Raw genomic sequence first — 17,033 nt, 5'->3', positions numbered from 1 at the left:
ATGTTATTTGGAAAGAAAACGGCCTATGCGTAAAATGCGTAAAATAGGCCTAATACTTTGGCCTTCTAGTCTACCTATTTAAATGTTTTACATTCTGAAATAGTTTTACTCTCTCTCATTCAATACGTGCTCGTCCATAGCCACACAATACATTTCTGCGTGCGCGCTCCCAACATCAGCCACCATACCCCCCCGCTGTATTTTCAGACTGGAGCTGCTGAAGCTCGATGCTCATACTACGGAGTCGCTCCGCTTTGGACACCCACCCTTCTCCACCGCACCGCCACCTCAGCTGGCGGAGAATTTCCGTCTGGGTACAGGAAGATGGTGGGAGTGACGGGAGTTGCGTTGTCTTCCCCAGGATAAATCGGGAAAACACATAAAAACGTGTTTTTATTAGCCTACTTAGGCTACCCGGACCCGGGCAATAGGGAGGTAACCTTAACCGTCACCGAACCTTTCGAACGGAAGAGGACGCAAACGCAACAAGGAGTGGACTCTCTCTCGGTCTATGCTTCTTCTGGGCACATGCATGCAGACAGCCTAATCTCGAGCTATCCAGACTTGAGGAATTTATGGAACAGACAGACAGCACATTTCGCGAACTATGTCTTATCCGTTGGTAATTGAATAAAGGGAAGCAGGATCAAGGATATATTGTTTCTTCCTCATGGGAATTCGCTATTCCTTAGGGGAAAGCAAAGAGGAGGAAATTCACAGAATCTCTCCATGCACTCCATAGTTCTCTACTCCACGCGTTTACAGTCCTGGCTACTTCTGTAGCCTATGAGGAAGGAACCACGGCCTGGGAAAAAGTTTCTAAGCTTTGGATACAGAAGGGAGCACAGTAGTGACGTTTCTGGAGACGTTTTTGCTTCAATTTTAAACTGCAGTTTTTGTTTTTAAAAGCCTGTCCTGTTCATTGGATAGGCCTATTCTATGGAAAATGTGAATATTCGATAGGAATATTTAGTAGACATAACTTGACAGTTTTGTATTTCAGTCTATATATTTAATAGACTATTCATACAAGGGTGGGTGTTTTTCATAGCTTTCTGTTTTGCCAACTCTTACCAACAAGTTTGTTCAAGACTCCAGCCTACTAAAAGGAGTTGGCTTATATCAGCTCAGCTGTCATATTTTGGGCACTTATTTCTCGATTTAAAATCGCTTCTCAAGGTCTCATAATTACTGTATCTGTACAGTCCCTGTCGTATTGGAAGTGGGGATATTACCGATGTAGAGATCCGTAGAGGGAGGTCAGGAAAGGACGGGGCTGGAGCTTGGGAATAGGCCCGGCTGTGGAAGAACTACAGACTGGGTATGGGGGACAGCTAGACCGCTAAACGGACGCTGCCTACCTGGCTGCTGGTTTTGGGTGGTCGTGAACCAACCGACCGACCCACCCACCTTCCCGACCCGACAGCCAAAGCCTAACTCTTCAGCTTGGCTAGCATAACACGAAAGTATTCACCCACACAGGGGCTTTGAAATAGTCAGAAAGGGAAAGGAGGATATGCTATACGAGTTTATGCTATGAATGTTAGCCTATTATTTTCAACTGTTGACTCATGTAACTAAAACGGAAAGAGGTTAACGCTAGTTTTTTTTCCAAGGGAAAGGAACTTTAAAGTGACATGTTTTGGAGCGCGTGCTCCGATAAGATAAGAAGGGGACCGAAGCTGTAACTTTGTCGCAATTTTCTAACCATGTGTAGCTTGTTATTGGAATGAGTGGGACAACAATCTACTGTGTATAGCCTACAACTCCTAAACAAGACACACACAATATGGGTCGTTTTGGACTTGGAATCATTAGATAAATAATGTTCTCTTTTCGGATTGTATGTGTATTAAAATGTAATAATAACATGGGGACATTATTTTGATCTTCAGTGAAGAAGACACGTGAGGACTTCTTGAGAGCGAGGCTGAGCTCGAGCTGTCACTGGCGGCTGTCAAAACACTGCGCGCGGTCTGGAATAAAAAGTGAATATTTGAACAGCTGACCCCAGATTGGCTTTTTAAACCCGATAAAAATCGTAATGTGATTTAAAAAAAAAACGTAATATCGGGGAAGGATGTTTAAAGAAGGGGAGAGGAAAGAGGAAAGGACTTACAATTATTTCAACTGCCAGATGAGAGCGAGCAGAGCAACACACGAGAACAAAGTGGCCAGCGAGGGCTTCCAAAGGCAAGGGACGAATTAATGGAATGTGAGTGCTGACGTAATACAGAGGTCGGGATAATGAACTACTCAAGAGCCTGGAACGGTCCTTTTATATGAGTGAGTTGGCTACATTTGGCTACATTCGTGCGTAGCCTAGTAGAAATACGTATTTTCTGTACACACGATATATCAAGTCGTGATAACAACCATCACCTTTTTTGCCTTTCTCTCTTTTGCTCTCTCTCCTGTCTAGTCCTCCTCTGCCAGATGTTTCACTTAGTACTGTTACCTCATTGCCCGCGCACCGTCCGCCATCATTGATCAGATATTAGTATTTCCCCCTTCACGTCACTCCTCCAGCCATCATAATGGCATTGCAGCCGCTGCAACACCTGCAGCAGCAGCTTCTCCCACATGCCACGGAGGTTAGCTGCGCCTCAAGCAGTGACGGCGCAGTGACTGTGCGGATTATCGACAACACTAAGCACACACAGCACGCGCCGTCGCCACAGCATCGACAATATCATGACTCTCCCCCAACCCCAACGACAAGGGACAGCAATACCAGAGGAGGGAGTGGAGTAGGTGGGGCTACCACTACCGCCAAAGGAGATCCCTCCAAACCCTGCACCAAATACAGCATCTCCTCCAGCTGTAGTTCAGGGGAGTCGGGAGTTCGGAGGGCTGTTATGAATAAATTACACAGACAGCAGAAGACTCTGCCCCAGTTGTTTGAGAGGTCTGCTGCCCAGTGGTGGGACCCCAAGTTTGATTCGCCGATACTCGAAGAGGCGTGCCGCGAGAGGTGCTTCCCGCAGACTCAACGTCGCTTCCGCTATGTTCTGTCATACATGGCCTCCGCCTCGCTCCTTTGGGGCGTGTATTTCGGGGTCAACCACGACCGCTGTGACCCGGCGACCTTCCTCGCCCCGACCGCCTCCTTCCTCCTTTTCCTCCTCTTCCTCTTCCTCTTTACATTGACAAGGCCCTATACTCACCTGTACAACCAGGCTTCGCTGCTCCTCATTGTGGCCACATTCGCCATCACTCTGGCTCCTCAGATCCAGACAGGAGGCTTCGTCTACCTGGAGAGAACCAGGGATGGCAACCTGACATTCCCTCGCACCCCAGGCGGAGTGGGCCCTACTCGGGCTCCCTGCATCTCCCCAGTGGGCACCTTCTCTCTGTGTATGGAGGTCCTGCTACTACTCTACAGTGTTCTCCATGTGAGGCTATATGCTTCAGTTTTACTGGGGCTCCTGTATTCAGTCCTATTTGAAGCCTTAGGGTGGCTGCCCCTGCTCCAGGGGAGAGATGGCAGTGGAGGAAATTATGGGGGGAATAGGTGGGGCGAGGCTGGGGTTGGAGGTGCAGAAGGGTCCCTAGGTTCTGGATCTAGTCCTGGAGGTCTTGGTTCTTCTAGCTCGGAATGGGACACCCTCCGCTGGCTGGGCCCGGCTAAGGCCCTCCTCCACCTGTGTGCCCACGCCATCGGCATCCACCTCTTCATCATGTCCGAGGTGCGATCCCGCTCCACCTTCCTCAAGGTGGGCCAGGCCATCATGCACGGCAAGGACCTGGAGGTAATTATTATTTATATGTTAGAGACGGATACAATCAAAACATTGACACATTTAATCATCGATAGCCAGATGATTTAATTTCATCATCATGCTCATCAAACAATCAAATAACATAAAATAGATCACAAATGGTTACATTCTTGATGTTCTCGATACCAGTTGTTACCTGTCTTTGTGAAAAGTTACAGGTGGAGAAGGAAACCAGTTGTTACCCTTCTTTGTGAATACGTTCCAGGTGGAGAAGGAAACCAGTGGTTCACTGTCTTTGTGAATATGTTACAGGTGGAGAAAGCGTTGAAGGAACGCATGATCCACTCTGTCATGCCGAGGAGGGTCGCCGATGAACTGATGAAGCAGGGGGACGAGGAGATGGAGGGGAATGCAGGGAAGAGATACTCTGCCGGGGCTTGTTCGGCATCGGCTGTGTCCACGGTCGGAGGTCCTGGGGGGGCTTCGTCGATCGCGGCGAGCCCTAAGAACCATCCCCATCATCATAGTCATCATAAGAGGAAGAAGACTTCGATCCCCAGAGGCCAGGTAAGAGGAGCAGTGGTTGATTTTAAAAACACCACTGGCGTTTTAAAATCATGTGTAAAAACTCACCCGTTTAGCTTGGCCTTTTAGTCATTGTTTGTTTGTATGCTTTTTTGTTCCTCCTTTATTGCTCCATTTGTGGTCTGCTTTTATTTATTTTATTATCCAAATCAATCAAATGTATTTTATTAAGCCTTTTTTACATCAGCAGTTGTCACAAAGTGCTTTACGGTAACCGGCCTAGACCCAGAAGAACAAGCAAAGCTTGCAAAGCTTATTGATTTACTGCAAAGTGTGTTACAATTTTAAAAACACTTTAAATAAAGTTTGATTTAATTTGATCATCAGATCATCTTCAGGCCATTCAACATGAAGCGGATGGAGCCTGTTTCTATCCTCTTTGCGGATATCGTCGGCTTCACCAAAATGTCTGCCAACAAGTCTGCCCACGCCTTGGTGGGGCTCCTCAATGACCTCTTCGGCCGTTTCGACCGGCTTTGTGAGCTGACGCGCTGTGAGAAGATCAGTACACTGGGAGACTGTTACTACTGCGTGGCGGGATGTCCCGAGCCACGCCCTGACCACGCTTACTGCTGTGTCGAGATGGGACTAGGTATGATCCAATGGGATAAAGATGGGTAGATAGCATTCTGTTAATTGCTCCTGCAATGTCTGTCATTTTATTTTTGTACTTTATTTATAGGTTTTCAGATATGAGAACAGAAAAACAGTACAACCACAACCCCTCATTCCCCCATCTACCCCTCCCTCCACACCTCCCTCCACACCTCCCACCCCCCTCCCTCCAAACCTCCCACCACCCCTCCCACCACCCCTCCCTCCACACCTCCCACCACACCTCCCTCCTCACCTCCCACCACCCCCTCCCTCCACACCTCCCACCACACCTCCCTCCTCACCTCCCACCACACCTCCCTCCACACCTCCCACCACCCCTCCCTCCACACCTCCCTCCACACCTCCCACCCCCCCTCCTCCAAACCTCCCACCACCCCTCCCACCACCCCTCCCTCCACACCTCCCACCACACCTCCCTCCTCACCTCCCACCACCCCTCCCTCCACACCTCCCACCACACCTCCCTCCTCACCTCCCACCACACCTCCCTCCACACCTCCCACCACCCCTCCCTCCACACCTCCCTCCACACCTCCCACCCCCCCTCCCTCCAAACCTCCCACCACCCCTCCCACCACCCCTCCCTCCACACCTCCCACCACACCTCCCTCCTCACCTCCCACCACACCTCCCTCCACACCTCCCACCACCCCTCCCACCACACCTCCCTCCTCACCTCCCACCACACCTCCCTCCACACCTCCCACCCCCTCCCTCCAAACCTCCCACCACCCTCCCACCACCCCTCCCTCCACACCTCCCACCACACCTCCCTCCTCACCTCCCACCACACCTCCCTCCACACCTCCCACCACCCCTCCCACCACACCTTCCTCCACACCTCCCTCCACACCTCCCACCCACCAAGGCATCATACAAGGATAACATAGAAACATAAACAGGGCAGAAACATAAACGGTAATAGGAACAAAAACAATGGAGAAAATAAAATCAGTATCATAATTATAGTTGAATCTTATCAGCACAATATATGGCCACTAGAACAGACATGACAGCATACCAAAATATGCAAGTTACATGAAGTAAAAGACAGGCTCTCAAGGTATTAATGGGGACCAGGTTAAGCCAAACCTTTGTCAGGGCCCATGCACAGTGTACCCAACCTCCAAAGGCAGAGATGACACCACCTCCTTAACCCGCTGCATAAAGGGAGGGCGGCTATCGCATTCGCCTGATGCGTGGTAGCATTCTGGTCTAGGGGAAGTACCCCAAAAATGGAAGTCAACGGGTTGGGGCTAACAGTTGTATTACACATATGTGAGAATGCTTAACAAATGTGGTCCCAGAACCCACTCAAATATTGGCATGACAAAAACATGTGTCCCGCAGTCGCTGGACTCTGGTGGCATCTCAAACACTTGGGGTCAACATTTGGATATATATTTGCCAATCTATCATTTGAGTAATGGAGACAGTGCAAAACTTTGAACTGAATGAGCCCATTCCTTATGCAAAATGATGATGTGTGGATACGCTCAATACTGTGTTGCCATATATCATCGGGCAGCTCGCCACCCATGTCTTGATCCCATGCAGATTTTGTATTTGCCAAGGAAGGCGGATTAATGTTCTGTATTATGTTGTATAATCTGGAGATTGTGCCCTTCAGATAAGGGTTAAGCTCTAAGCACCTCTCGACTGGACACTTAGTGGGCTCGAGTGGAAATGAAGGGAAATGTTTTTTGGTAAGGCTGAGAGTTTGCAGATATCTAATAAAGTGGGTATTGGGATTATGGTCAACCCTCAGAGTATGGAATGAGACAAAGGTGTTATCAACAAATAGGTCACAAAAAAACACCAGACCGTTCCTTTGCCAGAACTGGAATGCCGTGTCAATCTGTGACGCTTGGAAGAGATGTTAATGGAGAGAAGCAGCTTGCTTGTTTAAGGCTAAAGTGATTTCGGAATTGGTACCAAGACTGTAACTCAAGGATGGCCCAAGTTGGACCATCCTTTTTTTCAAATGTAGAAACCCAATAAACACATTTAGATATATTTGCTGACCAGTAGTAGTGTAAAACATTGGAAAGGCCCAGTTCGCCTGCAGCCTTATACCTTTGTCATTTGTGGATTTGACTTATTCCAAATGAAGTTGAAATGTAGCTGTCCAGTTGTTTGAATATCGACTTTGGCAAAAAAAAAATGGGACTCATTTGTAATAAGTACAATAACATAGATAGTACAGTCATCTTAACAGAATGAATGCGACCTGATAGTGAAATGGGAAGAGACGACCACCTTATGAACTCCTGCTTAGTGCTCTCCAGGAGTGTTTTGAAGTTATGTTTAAACAGAGCCTTAAATGAGCGTGTGACCTTCATCCCCAAATAAATAAAGACCATATCCAATACCTTCTGCTAACTGATTAATGGGGAGGAGCACACTTTGTGTTAGGTTTAACTCATAACTAGAGAATGTCCCAAAACCTTGTAGCATGTCCAAGAGATAGGGTATAGACTCCACAGTGATGCCTAATATAATTAGGTTGTTATATCTCCTCAGGAAATTTGTTTTACCTCTCACTTCGAATAAGAACATTCAGGAATATAGCAAGTTATTACACATTTACAGACAACACGTGTGTAGTAGACTGTATGCTCACATACATCACATTGAACAGCTGGAAATATTGCAGACTGTGGCTTTCATCCCATTGGGTAATGATATAATACCTAAAGCACATCACGGCCATATTCATGAAGCGTCTCAGAGCAGGACTGCTGATCCACCATCGGGTATAGACTCCACAGGGTTAGAGATGTATAAAAGAAGATAGTCTGCATATAAGGACACCTTGTGAGTTATGTCGCCCCTTAATCCCCTCCTCTCCGCGTAGGGTGACAGCAAGAGGCTCAATAGCCATATCAAATAGGAAAGCGGATAAACAGCAACCCTGCTTGGCCTCCCTGTGGAGAGGGAAGTAGCTGGAGGTAACATTGTTGGTGTGAACAGAAGCCACTGGGGACGAGTACAAAATCTAAATCCAGGAAAGGACTGACGGGCCAAACCCAAATCTCTCTAGTACTGTAAATAGATATTCCCACTCAACCCGGTCGAAAGCCTTCTCAGCATCAGGAGAGCTGACGACCTCTGGCTGTAGTTGAGTGGGCAGAATGAAGAACATTAAATAGCAGGCTGTATATTATAGAAAGATTGTCTTCCTGAGATAAATATGGTTTAGTCAGAGTTAATTATATTAGGCATCACTGTCTCTAAACGGCGCGAGAGGACCTTAGTGAGAATTTTATAATCGCAGCACAAAAGGCATATAGAGCGGTATGAGCCACAGTCTAGGGGATTCTTGTCCTTTTTAAGCAAAACCAAAATAGTTGCCTGGGTAAGTGTCTGGGGCAGTTTCTGACTAGAAAGGATTTCATTGTACATTGAGCTGAGGATAGGGGATAGTTTAGAGGAGAATGCTTTATAAAATCCAATAGGGAAGCCATCATGCCCAGGAGCTTTACCACTCTGCATGGACTGGATTGCCAGAGAAGCTTCATCATCACTTATTGAGGCATCCATGTTAGTTTGCTCATCTGAATTGAGACAGGGGATGTCCAGATTGTCTAGAAATGCATGCATACGATATGTGTCAGGAAGAGCCTCTGACGAGTAAAGAGCAGAGTAGAATTGCTTACATTGATTGTTGATTTCTTTGGGATTGGTAGAAGTTAAATCAGCTGCAGCACAGATTTCAGGTTGAAGCTGGTGAGTTAACAACTTGCCAGCTTTCTCTCTGCGTCGACTTAAACAGAAGCTGCTCTGTTTGTTTCGTGGATTGTCAAATTCCGATTGGTGTAGCAGTCTCTCTTTGTAGAGTTCAAGTTGGAGTAGAGGCATATCTGTTGTCCACATCTGGAATGAGTTGAGATAGCTCCGATAAGCATTTAGTGTGCTGTTTATTGTCATATGCTCTGAATAAACTAATCTGGCCCCTTAGATGTGCTTCTAATGACTCCCATTCAGTGAAATGACACACATGTCTTTGTCATTTTTGAGCAAAGTTTTGATCTGAAGGTCTTTTGAAACTGGTCTTCTTGACCTTTGGGTCAAAATGTTTTCCAATAAAACTAGGGGAGCAATCAGCAGTGTGTGGCTGGGTACAGTATCTTTCTTTCGCCAGTTGACTTTTTGTACCCTGCACCTGTTACTAGTTATTGGATGTGTACTCACTACTTTCTGTCTGACCTGTGTGTGTTTGTGTTTCAGGGGTGATTGGGATCCAAGCAGTTTCAGTGTACTACCAGGAAAACGGGTCAATAAAGTATTCTTCTGCTTCTTCTTCTACTCTGAAACTAGGTATGATCGTGGCCATTGAGCAGTTCTGCCAGGAGACGTGTGAGACGGTGGACATGAGGGTGGGGGTCCACACCGGCACGGTCCTCTGTGGGATCCTGGGGATGAAGCGGTTCAAGTTCGACGTGTGGTCCAACGACGTCAACCTGGCTAACCTCATGGAACAACTGGGCGTCGCCGGGAAGGTACACCTATCAGATGCCACCGCCGGGTTTCTGGATGATCGGTACCAGCAGGAGGACGGGCGGGTGTTGGAGAGGGCGACGCAGGGCCTGATGGAGAAACTGAAGGGTAAGTTTTTATTTTATTTTGTTCTGTGTCCCCCTTTTCAGTACACACACACACTGATGTCAGGCAGGATGCAGAAACACCGGCCATCGCCATCTGTGCCCATTCAACATGATTGAGATATTTCCATAGTTATTATTACTTCCAATGTTGTTTTGAATAGTGTTTGAACATTCGCTAAGATTATATTTGGTTGTGATCTTTGCAAAATACCTATTTTGGACACAGCAGTTGTTAGCTAGAATGCTAACACTCGTTGACGTAGGCGGTGAGCAAAGCTAGCCAATAAGTCATTTTACTGGGTGAAATTGACGTTTTTTTAAAGTATAATGCAGTTGATTTGCGATGATGACACGAACTTCATATTAATAAGCAGGACATTCATACAAGTCCTACAATCCAATTATAATCCAAAAGTAGTGTGGAAGGCGCTCATAAGCAACATGTAAATAGAGGCTTTTTTTTGCTTCCGGTCTATGAGAACTCACCCGTGTTCTGCAACCAAGTTGTGTGCATCGCCCTCGTGTGCCACAATGTTTGTAAACACCGAAAGGGGTCTATTTTGGTTCTACCTTGATTACTCATAATAACTGGGTGTTTTGATTCTATGTTGTTTAGTTGATTGTAACAATGAAGCGTGTTATGTACATCCCAACATTTCTAAAACTGCTGCTTGGTAAGTAAAACTGTAAATGAAAATGGGTTATTCTAGGTTATTATATCTCCTTAGGAAATGTGTTTTTTACCTCTCACTTCAAACAAGAACAAAAATATTCAGGAATATAGCAAGTTATTACACATTTACAGACAACGTGTGTGTAGTAGACTGTATGCTCACTGAATATACACATACGTCACATTGAACAGCAGGAAATATTGCAGACTGTGGCTTTCATCCCATTGGGTAATGATATAATACCTAAAGCACATCACGGCCATATTCATGAAGCGTCTCAGAGCAGGACTGCTGATCCACCATCAGTTTTACCTTTTAAATCATATTTGAAAAAGATGACATGGACAGTGAGGACCTGATCCTAGATCAGCACTTCTACTCTGAGGCTTTATGAATATGGACCATGCAGGTTTGCACAGGGTCATACAGGGTCATACAGGGTCATACAGGATCATACAGGGTCATCATTTCAAAACTCATAATAGTCAGTGAGTGTTTTGTTAGTAAATGAGTTAGCGCTAACACACACACACACACACACACACACACACACACACACACACACACACACACACACACACACACACACACCGAGGCTGCTAGTTTATATTTGGCTGCTACTGTGTTTGTGCCCAGGTGTTGCATTGTGGGCAGAGCATGTTTGAGCTGCAGATAGGAACTGATAAGATGGAGAGGGCAGGCACTTCAGTGCTGAGTAGGGTAGAAAAGTGGAGGGAGAGGGCAGGAGAAGAGAGGAGGGCAGGAGAAGAGAGGAGGCAGGAGAAGAGAGAGGAAAAATAAATAAAAATATAGAGTTAAGTGTTTCAGTAGAGGTGTTCTCTGCTTCCTCCGCTTCCCTTTTGTATTATCTGACAAGGGATCTCTTTCCAGGCATACAGGTGTGTGTGTCCTGTCCAGCTTGACCTGTGGATGGGTACATCATCAACAGGGGAACTGTCTTTACAGCTGTACAGCAGGGTATTCCTGTCTGAGGTCTCATCTGAATAGGAGCTGGTACTCTATTGTCAGCTATAATGTCACCTCACATAGAGGGTGTGTGTCTCTCTGTGTGTGTGTATAACCTTAAACACACAGTGAGTGTCTTTCAGCATATAATACACATGTCTCTAACAGCCCCATCAGAGCCTAGTTAATTAAAGGTGTGTATAAAAAAAATCTGCCAAATCGGCGTACAAAAATACTGATTTCCGATTGTTATGAAAACTTGAAATCGGCCCTAATTAATCGGCCATTCTGATTAATCGGTCGACCTCTAGTTTATAGTGGTGGATATGCGCCCATTTTCCTAGTTGAGAAGAATAGGGGGTTTCAGCACCTTGTGAAGGTGCTTGAGCCACATTATGAATTTGCCCTCGCGCACCCATTTCAGCAAATAGGTAGTAACCGCTCTATATAAGCAAGCTTAAGCTGAATTGGCTAATTTGGGTTGTGCTGGAGAGAGAGAAATGGAGAGAGAGATCAGGAGGTTCAACAAGGGGACACAGTGAAGTGACTCGGGTCAGGGTGAGGACAGAAAGAAGGTGAGAGAGAGAGAGAAAGGTAGAGACTGAGAGAGGGTAAATAATAGTTGTCAGTCAGGTAAAGACTATAGAAATAGGTAGATTGATTGCAGGAGACAGAGAGAATGCTGCCTCTTTTTCATAAAGAAACCGTTGTCCTGATCTCTCTCTCCCTCTACACCCCCCTCCCTCCATCCATCCCTCTCTCTCTCTCCCTCACTCTCCTCGCTCTCTCTCCCACATTGCCACCTCCCTCCCTCTGTCCTGTCTTTAACTAGACTAGTCAGTTAAGAACACATTCTTATTTTCAGTGACGGCCTAGGAACGGTGGGTTAACTGCCTTGTTCAGGGGCAGAACGACAGATTTTTACCTTGTCAGCTTGGGGATTCAATCTTGCAACCTTACGGTTAACTAGTCCAACGCTCTAACCACCTGCTTTACATTGCACTCCACGAGGAGCCTGCCTGTTACACAAATGCAGTAAGAAGCCAAGGTAAGTTGCTAGCTAGCATTAAACTTATCTTATAAAAAACAATCAATCAATCATAATCACTAGTTAACTACACATGGTTGATGATATTACTAGTTTATCTAGCCTGTCCTGTGTTGCATATAATCGCTTAGGTACACGTTGCTCCAACGTGTACCTAACCATAAACATCAATGCCTTTCTTAAAATCAATACACAGAAGTATATATTTTTAAACCTGCATATTTAGCTAAAATAAATCCAGGTTAGCAGGCAATATTAACCAGGTGAAATTGTGTCACTTCTCTTGCGTTCATTGCACGCAGAGTCGGTATATGCAACAGTTTGGGCTGCCTGGTTCGTTGCGAACTAATTTGCCAGAAATGTACGTAATTATGACATAACATTGAAGGTTGTGCAATGTAACAGGAATATTTAGACTTATGGATGCCACCCGTTAGATAAAATACGGAACGGTTCCGTATTTCACTGAAAGAATAAACGTGATAGTTTCCGGATTCGACCATATTAATGACCTAAGGCTCGTGTTTCTGTGTGTTATTATATTATAATTAAGTCTATGATTTGATAGAGCAGTCTGACTGAGCGGTGGTAGGCAGCAGCAGGCTCGTAAGCATTCATTCAAACAGCACTTTCGTGCGTTTTGCCAGCAGCTCTTCGCAATGCTTCAAGCATTGTGCTGTTTATGACTTCAAGCCTATCAACTCCCTAGATTAGGCTGGTGTAACCCATGTGAAATGGCTAGCTAGTTAGCGGGGTGCGCGCTAATAGTGTTTCAAACATCACTTGCTCTGCATGGGTAACGCTGCTTCGAGGGTGGCTGTTGTCGATGTGTGCCTGGTTCAAGCCCAGGTAGGAGCGAGGAGAGGGACGGAACCTATACTATTACACTGGCAATACTAAAGTGCCTATAAGAACATCCAATAGTCAAAGGTATATGAAATACAAATCGTATAGAGAGAAATAGTCCTATAATTCCTATAATAACTACAACCTAAAACTTCTTACCTGGGAATATTGAAGACTCATGTTAAAAGGAACCACCAACTTTCATATGTTCTCATGTTCTGAGCAAGGAACTTAAACGTTAGCTTTCTTACATGGCACATATTGCACTTTTACTTTCTTCTCCAACACTTTGTTTTTGCATTATTTAAACCAAATTGAACATGTTTCATTATTTATTTGAGGCTAAATTGATTTATTTATGTATTATGTTAAAATAAGTGTTCATTCAGTATTGTTGTAATTGTCATTATTACAAAAAAATAAATACAAAAATCGGCCGATTAATCGGCATCGGCTTTTTGGTCCTCCAATAAGCGGTATCGGTATCGGCGTTGATAAATCATAATCGGTCGACCTCTACTATAAACATGCCTATCGCTCTTGTCATTTCTTTGGCCAGGGTCAGAATCAGCTGCCGAGGTCGGCTTGAATGCAGATTGCGTTTCCGTCTTGCTCCAGTGGTAGGAATACTTGGGTGATGTCGGCGTAAATGTGTCAACATGTTCGAGGTGTGTGGCGACATACTCTCTCTGTCCCTCGTCGTTGTAATCTACTGGGAAGCCAAAATGTCCCCAAACTGGAGATTTAAACGATGACGGAGGATCCTCCATTTCTGGAATATCCACCCCACCACTTGCCATTGTGCAGAACTAGTTCCTGACTGCGCCTCACAAAAGGACAGTTTGAAATGCACCAATTAAGATTCTAATTTTGATTACAATGTGCGCATAGGCTCCAGTTGTTTTAACGGAATAGCCTAAAATGTTTTTTCAGCTCCGATTTACTCAAAGACAGGTCTATACTGCGTTGTAGGTCTCTTGAGTAAATCGGAGCTGAAAAAACAATTTAGGCTATTCCGTTAAAAGTATTCAAACCTTATTCTAAAATTGATTAAATATTTATTTTTCCTCAGCAATCTACACACAATACCCCATAATGACATTTTTGCAATTTTATTAAAATAAAAACAGAAATACCTTATTTACGTAAGTATTCCGACCCTTTGCTATGAGACTTGAAATTGAGCTCAGGTGCATCCTGTTTCCATTGATCATCCGTGAGATGTTTCTACAACTTGATTGACTCCACCTGTGGTAAATTCAATAGATTGGACATGATTTGAAAAGGCACACACCTGTCTATATAAGGTCCCACAGTTGACAGGGCATGTCAGAGCAAAACCAAGCCATGAGGTCAAAGGAATTGTCCGTAGAGCTCTGAGACAGGATTGTGTCGAGGGTCAGATCTGGGGAAGGGTACCAAAAAATGTCTGAAGCATTGAAGGTCCCCAAGAACACAGTGGCCTCCGTCATTCTTAAATGGAAGAAGTTTGGAACTACCTAGACTCTTCCTGGAGCTGGCCGCCCAGCCAAACTGAGCAATCTGGGGAGAAGAGCTTTGGTCAGGGAGGTGACCAAGAACCCGATGGTCACTCTGACAGAGCTCCAAAGTTCCACTGTGGAGATGGGAGAACCTTCCAGAAGGACAACCATCTTTTCAGCACTCCACCAATCAGGCCTTTATGGTAGAGTGGCCAGACAGAAGCCACTTCTCAGTAAGAGGCACATGACAGCCTGCTTGGAGTTTGCCAAAAGGCACCTAAAGACTCTCAGACGAGGAGAAACAAGATTCTCTGGTCTGATGAAACCAAGATTGAACTCTATGGCCTGGATGCCAAGCATCACGTTTGGAGGAAACCTGACACCATCCCTACGGTGAAGCATGGTGGTGGCAGCATCATGCTGTGGGGATGTTTTTAAGCGGCAGGGACTGGGAGACTAGTCAGGATCGAGGCAAAGATGAACTAAGCAAAGTACAAAGAGATCCTTGTTGAAAACCTGATCCAAAGTGAAAAGTTAATCTTCCAACAGAACAATGACCCTAAGCAAACAGCCAAGACTACGCAGGAGTGGCTTCGGGACAAGTCTGTGAATGTCCTTGAGTGGCCCAGCCAGGGCCCGGACTTGAACCCGATCGAACATCTCTGGAGAGATCTGAAAAAAGCTGTGCAGCAACGCTCCCCATCTAACCTGACAGAGCTTGAGAAGAATTGGAGAAACTCCCCAAATACAGGTGTGCCAAGCTTGTAGCGTCATACTCAAGAAGACTCAAGGCTGTAATTGCTGCCAAAGGTGCTTCAACAAAATACTGAGTAAAGGGTCTGAATACTTATGCAAATGTGATATTTCTGTTTAGATTTTTTTTAAATAAATGAGCAAAAATGTCTAAAAAACTGTTTTGTTTTGTCATTATGGGGTAGTGTGTGTAGATTAAACTATTTAATGCATTTTTGAATAGGTCTGTAACCTAACAAAATGTGCAAAAAGTCAAGGGGTCTGAATACTTTCCGATGGCACTGTATATTTTTTTATGTAGTCATTTGGTTTCACAGTATGGACCGAACCGAGGTCCCCATACCGAACGGTTTGGTACAAATACGTGTACCGTTACACCCCTAGTGTTACCCGTCTCATCCACTCAGCGATTCACCTGTCATTCAACCTCCCCCGCCCCACACACACACACACACACACACACACACACACACACAGCCCTTACGCAACACCAGTCCAGTTTATTGCAATGACTCATGGTTTTCTCATATAGCTTTACTAGCAGTGATAGCCTCTCTGTGCCCCGGCACTGCTATTTGTGTGTGTGTGTGCAACTCTGTGTGTGTGTGTGTGTGTCTGTGTGTGTGTGTATGTTTGAATCTGCCATCTCTCCTATTTCAGCCCAGGTGGTGAGGCTTGCATTTTGTGCCCAGGGTTTGTTCTTGTTGAGCTCTGGGCTCCACACACACACACACACACACACACACACACACACACACACACACACACACACACACACACACACACATAGTGTCGGAATGGCCATGGATAGATATGCTGTGTTCAGGCTTTTTGCACTCCTGTTGTGGTGTGCTGTTACTCAGGGAAATGGGGTTAGGAATGAGTGTGTTTCGTATGTTTGTGTGTGTGTGTGTGTGCATTCAATTGCCTTATTTGCATGTTTGCATCTGCAAACTCATCCCGGGATACCCAGTATTACCTTTTTTAAATGCAGCAAGATATTTCTAATGCGTTTTATCTTTTTTTCCTGAGTGAAAAAGTATGAATTCTGCGTTAATGCAACTCCTAAGTTTAACTTGCTAGTTATCTAAGTAAGTGTCTGAATTAATAAGGTGAAGGGGCATTATATTGTGGTAGCTTTCTGCCGTGTTTGAGAAGTCAAATCCCTTTGGATGAGTTATCTCTACAGCTGCCACTGCAGTTTGATTTCCTTGCATTTTTTCTCCTCATTCTGGGCCCGTCTGCTACTCCCCCCTCTTCTCCAAGCAGAGCAGGCAGGCCCGTTGCCCTAGCGACTCCAGACTCCACACAGACACAGCGTGTACAAAATAATGTTCTTCCTTCAGACAAGAATGTGTCAAAACTTTGTTCATTTGCACAACGTCTCTCGTTCATATTTGCTTGTAAATGTCCAAACTCACCAAAAATGGCATGAGCTGGATTTCCTGTCTTTGCAATTTGTTTATTTTCGTTTGCGCTCGTTAGCATATTTAGCTAGCAACCTCCATGAAAATTCACTATTACTTATGGTAATTTTGTTAGCATTCTGGTAATAGTTTTTTTGGGTGCCCCCTTGTGTACCAAGCCAGTAATACTGTAAATCCTGGGACGAGAGAAGGACGGTAAGACGATATGAAAATCTGGATACCGACCAACCCTCCACAACGCCGTTGGCACCTTTTTCCCTATATAGTGCAATACTTTTGGCCAGAACCCGTAAAAGTAGTATACTA

The 17,033-nt window shown here is 45.2% G+C and overlaps 1 protein-coding gene across 1 annotated transcript in view; it reads left to right on the top strand.

Annotated features, from left to right (window-relative positions):
- The first annotated feature begins 195 nt into the window (after positions 1 to 195).
- LOC106590466 (adenylate cyclase type 9) overlaps positions 196 to 17,033 on the top strand; it is a 108,138-nt gene continuing 91,300 nt past the window's right edge. Inside the window, exons 1-5 of the mRNA XM_045708105.1 lie at positions 196 to 2,286; positions 2,423 to 3,752; positions 4,035 to 4,289; positions 4,635 to 4,899; positions 9,246 to 9,533. Coding sequence (XP_045564061.1) covers positions 2,538 to 3,752; positions 4,035 to 4,289; positions 4,635 to 4,899; positions 9,246 to 9,533 — 2,023 coding nt within the window. The 5' untranslated portion in view covers positions 196 to 2,286; positions 2,423 to 2,537. The remainder of the gene's footprint in view (positions 2,287 to 2,422; positions 3,753 to 4,034; positions 4,290 to 4,634; positions 4,900 to 9,245; positions 9,534 to 17,033) is intronic.

Source organism: Salmo salar, chromosome ssa02, assembly GCF_905237065.1.
Source record: "Salmo salar chromosome ssa02, Ssal_v3.1, whole genome shotgun sequence".
NCBI lineage: Eukaryota > Metazoa > Chordata > Actinopteri > Salmoniformes > Salmonidae > Salmo > Salmo salar.
The sequence above is the reverse complement of the archived record's forward strand: the minus strand, read 5'-3'. Positions and strand labels throughout refer to the sequence as shown.